Raw genomic sequence first — 13,683 nt, 5'->3', positions numbered from 1 at the left:
CTTTCCCTTTCCTTTCTACGTTTGTGTTCATAAGCAAAGTGTTTTGTTTTGTTTCAGTCTTTTGGTTTTAATTGCAGTCAGATGGCAGTGCCCCTTTACGGCATGACGCTCAAATGTTCCAAGTGTGGAGTAGTTTCTTCTGCTGAAGTTTCGGCCACAGCCACCAGTAACGCCATGTTAGTTCCTCTAATTTCAACTTCTTTTCTTTCTTTCTTTCCACTTTCTTTTTTTTTTTTTTTAATTTATTTTATTTCCCTCTTTCATTTCCCTGCACTCACCAGCCCTTGTTTGTTTTCTATCCCCATGTCCCTGCCCACCTCCCCACATCCCCAACTCTCCCTGACCTCATTTCGTGGGCCATGAGTAGTATAGGGCTCCTGCAACATCCCTGGAGCAAAAGCTGATGGGCTGGATCCTGAAAAGCACTTTATGACATGCCTAGATTTAAGCATGTGAGCAGCCCATGGAAGACAAAGGGACTTTTCATTTGTTGGAAACCGGGTACATGTTTAATGCCCCCATTTAATTCAGTTCTTAGACTTACAGACTTAAAGATGTGGTTCCCATTAATTTTGATGGTAGTCGGGGGCCTCAAACTCCAGCTTTGTCAAACACTTAAGCGTGTGCTTGAGTTTTTTACTCCTGAGGCTGCAGACCACTGAGTATGATTTAAGTGAGTTGGTGAATCACTTATAAGTGTTTTTTTTCTCTTATAAAAGGCTAGAGTTAATACCTCATAGGGCTGCAGTTCTGATTTGATAAGTGTTGACTGCCTCTTTTGGACCTCTAAAAGCACTTGGAATTAGTTCTTAAAATCTTAAAGTGTTTCATAGCTCTGAGTTACAACAGTCAAATGCTGTTAAATCTCTTCTTAGATGCTGCTGGAGTTAGTTAAAAAAAAAAAAAAAAAGAAAATGCCAGAGCTTTGTTCTGCTGGAGAAATTGTTGCTATTTATATAGTTAGCTTTTTTTGCAAAGGTTAAGGTAGGAGGGAGAGCGATGAGGGAAGGTTTGTCTTTCTTCCTTCCCTTTTTGAAATTTTATTATCTACATCATTTCCAAGTGATGCTATATTTTGGTTTTGATGTCTGAAGTAATATATGTAAAATGTGTGCAAGAAACAGTCTCAGATCTAGACATTTGCAATTTGAAAACTCCTACCTTTAATTAATCTAAACAAAAATAGGCAGCTGAGTGCCAAATCTCAAAATCTAGAAATAGAAAAGAAAATCAAAACACAAGGTTTTCTCCTTTTTTTCTGAAAACTGAGCCATTTATATAAAATCCAAAAGAGTTTAGGGAAAAATGCACATTTCTGAAAAACAACCAATTGTCATTAGAAAAAGAGAACATGCAATCACCTCTATTAAGAGCTAACAGTTTCTATGAGATGCAAAACCTGAACAAAATCTCATTTATTTTTCACTGTTGAAGTCATTAACTTACCTTTTGCATCAGTGTCCAGCTGAGATGGTGAGATGGCATTGCTCCAGACACGCGTACCACAAGTCTGGAATTAGCACCTCACTGCATTTTGGTTTCCTTTTTTTAAACCAGCAGAAGCTTTACTATTAAATTAGACTGTTATATAGGAGAGGCTTTCAGTTCATCCTTCTCCCATATTGTCTGACATTGTTCTGTCATAAATCACATATTCTGATTCATCTTCAAATCAGAAAAAAAAGGGATATGAAATCCATATCTCCTACTTATCCTGCTTTTCTAATTTAAGTGGTTTGATAGAAATTGGAGGGCTTTTGTAGGCGGCTATGTCTTTTGTTTCCCAGCGGATAGAATACCTTAGATGATAAATTCCAGTACTGGTTTTGCTGTTTGTCCTGAAGTGTCCTATGCTCTTGTCCTTGCAAAGGGACCACTGAGTAATACATGAATTTGTTCACTCAACCCTCATCTACCCTTGTCGTCCATTCTGCAGCTGAACTGTTTCTGTTTCAATTCCTCCAAATCTATTGTAAATGAGGTTGTCAATAAGGCAAAGCCCTGATTATGCTTCATGCCACTGCCACCATTCTGCTGGCCTTCATCCCAGATTTGCCATTCAGTTTTGAAGTCTTGTAATGTAAATCAGATGCCATGAGGATTCCTGGCTCCTCTCTGACCTGGAATTAGCCATAGTTGTTTGGTAGAGAGCACATCAAGTATGTTCCTGCCTTGTTTCTGCTGGGGTTGCTCATGCCCTCTCCAGCTTACCTCCCATAGGTTTCAGAGGCTCGTTTCTGGGACAGCATAGCATGAAAGGATAGATCTTTTTGTCCATTTTTCTTGGCTTCTGAAACTCATAGAAGGTTTGAGCACCTCTTTGTGGTAATATCTGTGTCTAAGAGAGAAGGAGTCAGAGAAGGGGATGTGTAACTGAGGGAAAACATGGTAAACCACTGATGGGAGAGCAGGTAGTAATCATGACAGAAGTGAAAAAATATGCACTGGAAATTGTGCAATTTCTTGACTTGGGAAATGAGAAAAAGGAAAGCTTTGGATGTCTATGACCTGTTAAGGGTTAGGTAGATTTGACAGGTGTGGGTTAAAAAATACCCTTCCCTTCAGGTTGTTCTGAAGAAGATGCTGGGCATATTTTGCCATTGGAAGACCTCTATTCCCGTATTTCCTTCCTTTTATTGCTGCCTGTAGGGTAGCTTCAGCCTGTGAAATACTGCCTTATTATTTATTTGTCTTTGCACCCCGTGAAAAATTTTTATCTGAGACAGGGAAAAAATATCTCAGGGGCATGCCATTTCTTTGTACTTGCTGTGAACAAGGACATCCACTGCAGATACCAGGGACTGCTGTTGGATGGATGGATGGATGGATGGAAGGAATTCCTGCCAGGCAGTGCATTGCAAATTTGGACTCTCAAATTCTGACCATAGGGAAGAGATTGGCCCAAGACTAAGGCCCTGGCACAGTGCCTTAGTGCAGGCAACCCACCGAGAGTCAATGTCAGGAAGTCTTCATGACCCTTCTCGTGCATCACCCCTCTTACATCATCAGAGGCTCATGTGTCAAATCTCCCATCTAAGGGATTTGCTCTTTTTCTTGGCTCAAAGTAATTTCAGGAAGTCTTAGATGTCAAATTTTCTGCCCATACTGTAGTTCCAGGACTAATGTGAATCAATATTTCCATACATGGCTGGTTTTATGAAGGAGACTGTTCCTCAGGAGAGTGTTGTTCCCATAGTTCAAGGAATTTTAAATTGTTTCCTTACCTGGGGATAATACTTGGGCCCTGGAGGTCCTTGCTTGGACTGTCAAAGAACTTCCCTTATTAGGGGTGAATAATCAAGCAGCCTGCCCATGGCCACGCCATTATCTGCCTATATCATTTAGAGACATTTGATTTCCTGTTCCCCTAGTTCTACGGTTCAGATTGCAGCAACTGAGAGAAGAATCATCTTTTGGAGAAAATAGAAATAATATCTTTGTTTCTGTGTTGCCTGTGCATGGGAAGAACATGCACACTGTGCCCTCTTTTCCAGTTACAGATTTCCTATCTTGGTTATATGGGCACTGAGTTAAAGGGAGTTTCAGAGAAAACCTTAAAATTGGGGCAACACTCTTGCTTATAGGAGGAATACAAGTTAGAGGAGGGATAAAGCATGAGATAATGAATAAAGTAAATCCTTGTACTGTGGTTTTCCTTTAGCAGAACTGCTGTGATGCAGGAATAGCAAGCTCGTCAGAATAGTGGAGCAGCATGTGCCACTCTGTGCAGCATGTAAGGAGCCATCCATTGTCTTCTGCGTGGAGTCCACCTACCATCTCCCTTTTCAGAGCTCCTCTCCAGCAGCTGCTTTCTGAATTATAAAGTTATTTTTCCTTCTGCTGCTTCTTTAGCTTATGGTACTGGCTGCCCTGTCAGCGTTGAGTAATGAGAAAAATTGATCACTTTTACCTCTTTGTAATGGCCCTTTACATCTTTGTTGGCATGTACTGTGTGTCCCCCTGCACTTGCCTTTTGTCAGGGTGCAGGCCTCTTAATCTTTCTTCATGTAGATCTTTGTTTCCAAAAACATTTTTTTTTCTCTTTCCATTGCTATCCTCTAAGTGCCATCAGTTTATCCTGCTTCTTTTGGAAAGATGAAGACTCTCAAGGCTGCCAGCTAGCTAAAGAACAAAACCACAGCTAGTTTTTGACATTTTGACCAAAGGCCATCATCTGCTTGTTGCCAGTGCGGGGTCTGCTATGTGCTTTCATAAGGCTAAGTCTTTGCCATGCAAGATAAAGCTGTGGACAATGTTATTGTGTGGCCATGTTGTCACACGTCATTGTAATTATATTTGGTTGCACTGTGCTGTGGCATTGCCATATCCCAAAGTAACGCCCTTCCTCTGCAATGCAGCAGTAGCGTGGTGCTGTGGGGAGGAACAACATGACACTACAACTGTACTGCTGAGTAACATTGGCATGTCGTGGTCATCGCACAATAAACCAGCATCATGCTTCCGCAATGCAGTGTAATGATCTTCCCTTGATATTGCTGTCACTCATCATGAGTGCTGTCATGTGTGGGACAACTAAGAGGATCTGCCAGCTAATTCCTTTGTCTTAAGCAATAAAAATCCTGGATTCATTGATCATAGATAATTCATAATGAAGAGTCATTAGGTAACCACAATGTCATTATATAACAAATCATCATTTCATTTGACATCACGTGGCACCATAACATGAAGTTTCTTAGGTCCTATAAGTTATTCTGGAACCTTTTAAGGATGCACAGTACCTCCTAAAAAAAGGACAGATGGAAAGTTGGCAAAAGTATGAGTTCTGCTATGAATTCAGCTCACAGCAAGTAGAATTAAGGGCAATGTCACAGGAAACCCACTTATCTTCCCCTGAGTTTTCTTCTGAAATTTCAGTCTTGATATGATTTTTTTTTAAATGGAACTTTTTCTTAATTTAATATTTCAAAAGCTAAGCAGAGCTCTGAAAGTGAAATTAGAGTAAGTTACATTCCTATGACCTGTTGCCATCTGCTGCCTGAGAATAAAGATTATGCATTAAGTGTCAAGCAACATTTCCATAACGTTTGTAAGGGATGAATATTGTTGAGAAGGCATCTGCAAGGTGAATCACAAAGAGACCAGAAAGGCCACTCTTAGGTGGTGTAAGTCAGCACAACTCAGTTGGGAAAATCCTGATTTACTCCAGCTGAATATGTAGCATAATACTATTTTCATCATCTGAGTTGGAAGGGCAGATGATGTTTTCATCATCTGGTTGGAAGGGCAGAGATTTAAGTGGTGATTTAAGGTTGCTTATGTTGGGAGCAATAGTGAAGTCCATCAGGATGTCTCAACTCAGAAGAAAGTTGAATAGTTTGCCCATATGGAGACACACAGAGCAAGGGGCTGGGAAGGACTCACCGAGTCCAGCGTGAAGACAGCAGGAGCTCTGAAGGGAGCCCACTGTAGTTATGGATCATTGCACCTGGGCTCCGGATAGCAATAAGATTCAAGCAGTGCCTTGTTAAAGCAGGGTGCCTGCATATTTTTTTAAGCATGTTTTGAAGCCGGTGGATTGAATTCTAACCATTTGCTAAAGAGAAACATAATTTACCTCCTCAGCAGCGTCCCTCACAACCCCAAATCCACATCTAAATCTTGGATCGAGATCCAAATAATTGCCAATCCAATGTTGCAGTTCTTTTCAAGAATGGAAAACCCATCCAAATTTAGATGGCTGGTTTCAGACCCGTACTTACAGGTCAGATCCATTCTCAGATGTGGTTGCCAGGTTTCTTGGTTGCACGTTGGTGGTAGTAATGTACACGTATATGTGTATTAAGAGTATGCTGGGAGATCAGATAATTCCAGGAAGCAGAGTTGTCTGGGACAGACCTTTTCTAGCAGCCTCTATTGGCTTTGCTGATTTCCAGCAATCACAATTGCAAGTTGGTACTGGAATAACTTTATCTACCAAGCCATGCATCAGGCATGTTGCGTTTGCTGATACTTGCATGGAAGACACATCTAGAGTGGCATGTTATGGAACAAGCCTCATCTTTCCATTTGGCTTTTCTACCTCTCTGATTTTTTTGCTGCAGTTACAGCTTAGCCAGTTTTATTAATGCACCACTGCGAATGATAGCAAGGAGAGATTTCAGTATAATGAGGCAGATTTCAGAGTGCTGAGGGAGAAGTGGAATAAAAACTTCTGTTTAGGAGTTTTTTCATTGAGGGCTGTCTGGCGGCTCCTTTTTTTTTTTTTTTTTAATAATACTTTGAAATTATAGTTCATATTGGACATTAAAGAACATTCAGTTTGTCATCCTGTATAAAATTACAAGGTATCAGATTATGTCTTGTCCCTTACCTCACGTGGAAGTCTCATAATGCTTGTTTAATTGAAAACTAAGTATATTCCATTTACCTGCTCCCTTAGATAAATTACATTGCTTAATAATATCACTAAGGAACACATCGGACTCTGGACAGGTTGTAGAAATATTTGCAATCAGAGTATCGTTATGACTATAAAAATAACCTGTGACTTCAGTATGTGGTCATTACAGCAGAACTGATGTAACAGTCCTAGAAAAACTCTTAACTGAAGCCAGGGCGTTACATCCTGATGTCCATACCTGTGTCCAAGTTCCAGCTTTGTTCAGGTAAAATTCTCACTGAGGTCAGTGAGAGCTGTACCTGGATAACCAGCAAGTAAACATTATTAAAAACTTGATCATGTATCAGAAAATGGTAAGCAAGCCCCATGTAAGTACTGTAAAATGTGTGTCATGGTATCTGTCCTGTAATTTATTGTGTTGCCTGTATTTGTTTGTTAGTGTATAGGTTGAGGTGTTCTACACAGAAAAATCTTGAAGCTCAACTTGTTATTCAGCCTGTGCATAGGTCTACTCTTATTTGTTAGATAAAAGCCCACAGAGAAATTGTCCTGGCACCCTTAGTGTAGCACTGCAGCCAAATATATAGGATGACTGACAGCTTAAAATCTCCCCAGTAAGCTATTAAAATTGCTTGGGACCCTTTTTAGTCAAAGAGCTGAATGACTAAATAGTCCATGGGAACAGAGCTGCTTTCCCATTTCTAGAGCCATCATTCATAGATAAAGTGGAGGTTCATGGGGCAGTATTTGCATTACAGAAAACTGTTTTGTCCAGTTTTCTGTCTTGTGAATTAAGAAGTGGTTTGAATTTTAAGTTATTTTAACCCAGAATGTCCACCCAAGAATAAACCTATTTACAATAACTGCTAAATATAGAAACAACTGTGATTTTTTTCAAAGCGTTCAGCTGGGGAAATCACAGAAGAAAGCAGAAAATTTTCTGTTCACAGAAAAATTGGGTGAGGTATCAGTTCCCCTCATGTTCATTGACGTAGTGTTGTAGGGACCATCAGCTGAAGGTAAGGGAGCAACAGCAAAATAACAGTCTCCACATCAGCTCTATGCTTGTCCGTTTTACTTGAAACCGTGACACATGTCCCCAGTGTCGGTGTCTTCCATGTGCTGTGGAAGTCCAAGTGTCTGTAACCCAAGTACCAACAGCCATCGTGACAAACCAGTCTCTGCTGCAACTGTTCCCCTTCCCTTTGGCAACCTACAGTGATTGTATTTTGTCTCCCCTCCTTGGGAAATGCCATCGTTGTGGACTAGTGACGTAGAGTGGGAAGGGCATGAAAGGGGGAGTGAGGTATCTGCATCCTTCCTCCCCACCTCAAGTTTTATGCATGACTGCACCATTGAAAAGTAGTCCCTCCTGTAGAAACGTGCGTCACCTGTTTTGGTAGCGTGAGTGTGCAAAGCATCTCCCTGCTTCCCTGTGACAGGGGCTCAGAAGACGCCTACCACAAATATGTTTGCCGAAGAAGTCTTCTGAAGCCCCTTGGGATCAGGAGGCTGAGTTAGCGGGTGAGTCTGAAATGGAGCTGAATTCTCTTTTCCTCTCCCTTGACAGGGCATCCCTTTGGAGCTCCTGCGTGGTCCTACCTCTCCTGGCTCTCACCTGGATGTCTGCAGTTCTGGCAATCACAGATCGGCGGTCAGCCCTCTTCCAGATCCTTTTTGCCGTCTTTGACTCGTTGGAGGGCTTTGTCATCGTTATGGTCCATTGCATCCTAAGGCGGGAGGTGAGATGAATGAGTCGTTCTCTTTTATATAACCAACATACCTCCCATGGAAAACATCTGAAAAATGTCCTGTCAGCCCGGTAGCTTCTCTAATCCTATGAACTTCTGCCTTTGTGTAGACAGTGACCACAAAAAAGGCCATGACAGTATCGGCTGGAGGGAAGGAGGGATGAATCAACAGTTGTCATGCTGAGTGTACTGCAGAGTGGAATTTGGGGACAGTCTTAGATTAGCTAACATGTCAGGTTTTGCTTGTTTAACACCAAAATTAATATTTCCAGAATGTTTACACCCCACCTCTGAAAACAATTCGTCTGTTTGATTTCAAGAGGGGCAACTTGCACCGAGATTTACAGAATGATTGTATGTTGGCATTAGCACCTAGATATTCGAGCTAGAAAGTAAAGCTAGCAATAGTCAACCAAGGAAATTGAGTAAATTCTCTCCAGCCTCCCTGTGGAGATTTAAAATGGTAAATTATATCAGGGAAGAAAAGGACGAATCTTTTATGATTCTTTTATTCTTTTCATCCTACTGAGTGGATAGACTATTAATAACAGAGACAGGAAGGGCTTTTTTTCAATATTCATTTTATCTTCTTACAGCTCCTTTAAATTAAATAAAACAGATTAATTTCTTATGTCAGGCCAATGAAATCAATGGAATTACACCACTGGTTTGGCTGAGACTCCTTCAACTAATTGCATTATGAATATGGGCCTGCATTTAACTCCCATTGCAGTCACTGACTTTTGTTTCCATTGATTTCAGTGAGGTTTGGATCAGATATGTATTACAAATGATATAGGATCATAATCAGACATTGTAGACCCCAATATAATGATTTATGCAATAGCATCCATTGTAGATGTATTGCAAGCTGCAAAATAGAAGACATTTTTATTCTTGACTATATAAATCAAGCAAATAGAAGTGACCAACACAGCAACCCAGGATACCTGTAAAACCTTTGAGTTGCTCTGCTAGTATGTGAGATATGTAACACATAAACCATTTGAAATGAATACTTGAATACTATTACAGTAGGATCCATGTTCTTTTGATCTACAAGGACTTTTTTTTTTTCTTCCACAGAATTTAATATGGTTTGGTATTCCTGTCTGACTCTGACTTTTGCAAATCCATTTGTTCCTGCAGGTCCAAGACGCTGTGAAGTGCCGAGTAGTAGATCGTCAGGAAGAGGGCAATGGAGACTCAGGGGGGTCATTTCAGAACGGACACGCTCAGCTAATGGTAGGGAAAACTACCACCTAGTCTATTATTAGGGGACCTATAGGCATTTTTAAATCATAACTGATAAACAAAGGGCTCTCTCTATCATAGATTATGCAATCATCATTCTTTTTTCCTTTAAACCTGAGCTTGAACAAACGTAGCACTTAGCATAGGCTCTTTCACACAAATCCTTTCTTTTCATTGTAATATTAAGGGGCTCAAACTTACACACCAGGTTTGGCAGACATCTTGGTGAGATCCTTTCTTTCCCAGAAAATACAAAGCCAAAATATACCTCCAAGGTCTTCCAGACCTTTTAATTCCCATCATGCTGCCTTGTCCTAGCTGGAGCTAGAAGGCAATAGTTTAATGCTGTTTTAATCACAGTATGTTGGGTCATTTTTATAAAGATGCTGTCTCAAAGGGATTTGTTTCTCACAAAAGCACACTTGTTTACATTGCTTCACTGGGAATATAGCTTAAGCACTGTAAACCTTGGTCCTGTTGTGCAAGTCCTTTACAAACAGTCTAGATAAGGCCGTAGAAGAATAAACTATGGGGAATCGTCTTGCATCTGCTTCAGTGTTACGATGTAGATGGTATAAGAGGTGTTTGATTTTTGAGGTTGGGGTAAGGACGTCAGGACAATCACAAGATCTGAACAAGTTCCAAAAACCTCTAGTTAATATTAGACTTATATCATAACCCAGTGGTGTTTTTTTCCAGTCACTCCTGTGCTAAGCTAAGTAGCTTTTGCTTGGGTACAAGATCTCATTTCAAACAGCATAATCTTTAAATCAAGACATCACAGGATATACAATTCTACCACACCTCATAGGTGTTTGTTAAAAACAGGTGCCTCATTTTTAATTTAAATGCATAGTCTTCTCATTTTCAGATTTAGGTTCTTGCTATGCCTATTTATGTGTAATTAGAAAGCCCCTTGCATGCCTAGTACTTTTGCTCCTTCAATAATAGAAACCATAATCATATCCAGTCTCAATCTTCCTTTCAATAAGTTAACACACCAAGCTTTTTTATTCTTCCTCTGTAAGACATTTCCCTTCAAATTATTTATATAACGCTTTTCCACATGCCCTTCAGACTCTCACCATCCTTTAAAAATGCAGATGCTGTATTTGTTATTCTATTGTCACCATCCCAGGAGCTATATTCTGAAGTTTCAGATTTTTGTCTCTCTGTATAACTCCCTGCTTTCAGTCATTATCAACCACCTTGCAAAATTTTGTGTCAGCTACAAGTTTTTAGCGATGAGATTACATTTACTTCTGCACTGTTGATGGATGTGTTGAGAAGTAGAGAGCTTACAATCAGTTTCTTCACATTCAAGCACAAAAAAGCTCCAGAATCGAGACGTGAATGCTGACTCTTGACTGATATTTTTAGAGGGGTACAATTGTTATTTTATAGAGACTGAGTTGTATTAAAACCAAAGAAATATAAGGCTTTGTGGGATAGCATTTTCGCCGTTACCTTTTCCAGTAATCTCCAAATCTGCCTAATGAGTGAAAAGAAGCTTAGCTGAGTAGAACTGTTTTCCACAAAATCTTGTTGACTGGTATTAAATATAAGCCTACCTTTTATTTATTTATCAGTAGAACGAGTACAGGCTGTTCGGTTACATTTTTCTGGAACTCCTGTAATGAAAATGAGATTATATTTTTCTGTGTCATCCCACTTGCCCATTTAAACGTTAGCTCAGTCTTATTTCCCTTCTATTCTTTTCAGATTTATTTGATATCCTAAATAATTTACTAAGAAATTAGCATCAAGTGGGTTGAGATAACTCCTCAACCAGCTCTTCAAAAACTCCTGGATCTCAACCTGCTAATATTAAAGTGTTTATCGCAGGGGGTTGGGGATTTTTTTTCACATTCTTCTTAGTATTAAACTGGAATGCATTTAATCACATTAGTACAATTATATTAAGTGTCTTCTTTCTGAAATGATACTAGAAATAGTCAGTGAACTCTTCTACCTTTTGCTAGTTTGCGGCCTTTCCATTACTCCATGAAAACTCACGGCCCACTGTGACTCAGTGTATCCAGTTCTTTGAAATGTTATCTGCCAAAAGCTTTAGAAAAAGGATTAACTCATACTGGGAGAAGAAAGGAATTTCATTTGGCTGTGCAGACCACTTGAAAAAGTTATTCAGCCTTTGTGCCTGCAGGGACCATTGATTTTATATGTTAAGAGTTTCAGAAGCAGAGACTTGTTTCCACTTCATGTGACTTGGTGAAAGATCACAAGAAAGCCCAATGGGTATGGGGCGTTCTCAGTGGCATCCCCAGATCTTTTTAACAAGTGGAGGGGAATCCACTTAGACCAAGTGTGGGGAGATATATCCAAGGCACTTCAGGCCAGGAGCCTGTCCCATGTTTTTTAGGAATGTGCATAAACATGTGTTCCAGGGAGATATTTTAATTAGTGGAATTAGTGTATGGATGAGCAGATGAATCCAGCTGAAAAGCAATGTTACAGCTTTATCACTGCCTAAGGTTCAAGACCCACAGCTGGAAAAAAGTGGTCTGTTTACCATGTTTCAAAGCTCAAGCAAAACGTCTGTCCTCCACTCTTCTGGCAGTGGTTGTGTCTGGCTCACTAATTAAAGTGGGTTTTTTGCATTTTCCACAAGGCTTTCTTTCTCCCACCACATCGTTTTGACCATGTCCTCTGTGTTCTCTGTCTTTCAGACCGATTTTGAGAAGGATGTGGATATGGCTTGTAGATCAGGTGAGCACATCACAGGTGAGAATCAACAAGTGACCTGGTTTGGGGATTGAACTAGGCCATTTTTTTTTTTCCTTTCTGTTTTATTTCTGTGTGTCTTAGTGGCTTGCATGTACTTGCGTGGGCTGCCCTTACTCTCAAACCTGACCGAAAGAAAGAAACACCCCTAATTCCCCCTGTGCTTTGCTTATCCTATTTCCCCACAGCTCTCTTGGCCTTTTAGCTAAGATTAAACCTTACCTCTGAGGTATTATTTCCTACCTATGGCCCGTGTAACACAGTGGCAGAGAAGAGTATCAAGGAAGAAGAGGTTGGATCCATCTCTTCCTACTGTGATCCTGCTTTGCTTTAGCAACCCCTGCCCAAGGGGGTCACACCGGTCACACCAACCTCAGACAGCTCTGTGCTCAGGAGAGGTGTCTTTGAGAAGGTCTGGAATCTGGAGAGCCTTCCCATCACTCCACCTGGCTCCATGCACACTTCTAGCGCAGTTATAAGCTGCCTGTACATATGGAGGTGGGTCAGGTCTCTCCTCCTTTGCCTGCACCTTTTTGCTGTGTGTTCAATCACACACATTTATTACGATCCTGAAGATCTGCATGAGTTGACAGTCCCTTTCCCAATAACTCCCTTTTCTCTCATCCTCCCAGGGGTTCTGTGCTGTCTGGATTCTCCTTTGCTACCTGTTCGTCTCTGCAGGTTTCATCCTCTCTTGGTCCTGGCATGCCTGACCATTTGGCTGGGTTTTTTTTTTCCTTGCCTTTTGTAGATATTTAGGCTTTTATTTACCCTCCCAGACTTCTCCCCTCTCCCAAGCAAGAGAAATAGCAGCTTGCTTGGCACCTGCATATAATCTTCCAAACCAGGATCTCCCCTAACCAAGGACAGTACATACTGTGTGTCCAGTCACTATCATGGGAAAGCTTCTGTCTTTCTCTGTCTTTATTACTCTTTCTTTCCTTCCTTCCTTCCTTCCTTTTTCCCATCCTTCCTTCTTTCTTTCTTTCCTTCCTTCTTTCTTTCTTTCTCTCCCTTTTTTCTTTCTTTCTGTTTCTCTCCTTCTCCCTCTCTCTTCCTATGCACATCTACCTGTCCCTTTCATTTATCTTTTTCTTTATCTAATCTATCATTTATCTGCTTCTAATGTATTTATCTATAATTCATCTCTTTTTCTCTATCTTGCAATCACTTATTTATCTCTGTCCTCAGTTGTCTGTCTTGCTGTACCTGTTATTTATGTATTTTTATCTCTGTCAACATTTGTCTCTGTCACTGTGTTTCTGTGTATTGTCTATCATTGTCACTATCATTTATCTATCTAATATCTACCTATATCTTATTTATCTTTTCCTGTCCTTCTCACTGCCTCACTCCCTCTCCCCATGCTTATCACAGTCACAGTATATTTATCTCACTTATCCCTGTGATATCTTATTTCATGGTCTCTTTCTGTCCATTTGTCTCTTTTCAGGGTCTGTCCATTTTTTTTTTCTTTCTGTTTCTCTGTCTCACACTCTCTAATCTAATTCCTAGCTGTCTCCCTCTTCTCATTTGTCTTCCTCCTTCCTTTTTGACACCGAAGACCTCAGT

General features: G+C 40.4%; 1 protein-coding gene across 1 annotated transcript in view; it reads left to right on the top strand.

The window, feature by feature from the left end:
* Nucleotides 1-13,683, top strand: part of LOC104079416 (brain-specific angiogenesis inhibitor 1-like) — a gene marked incomplete at its 5' end in the record, with an annotated part of 66,285 nt that overhangs the window by 34,719 nt on the left and 17,883 nt on the right. The window contains 3 exons of the mRNA XM_009581450.1: nt 7,935-8,106; nt 9,265-9,360; nt 12,057-12,096. Coding sequence (XP_009579745.1) covers nt 7,935-8,106; nt 9,265-9,360; nt 12,057-12,096 — 308 coding nt within the window. The remainder of the gene's footprint in view (nt 1-7,934; nt 8,107-9,264; nt 9,361-12,056; nt 12,097-13,683) is intronic.

This window comes from Fulmarus glacialis, unplaced genomic scaffold (genome assembly GCF_000690835.1).
Source record: "Fulmarus glacialis isolate BGI_N327 unplaced genomic scaffold, ASM69083v1 scaffold3297, whole genome shotgun sequence".
Lineage (NCBI taxonomy): Eukaryota > Metazoa > Chordata > Aves > Procellariiformes > Procellariidae > Fulmarus > Fulmarus glacialis.
Note: the sequence above shows the minus strand (reverse complement) of the source record. Positions and strands in the feature narration are given on the sequence as shown.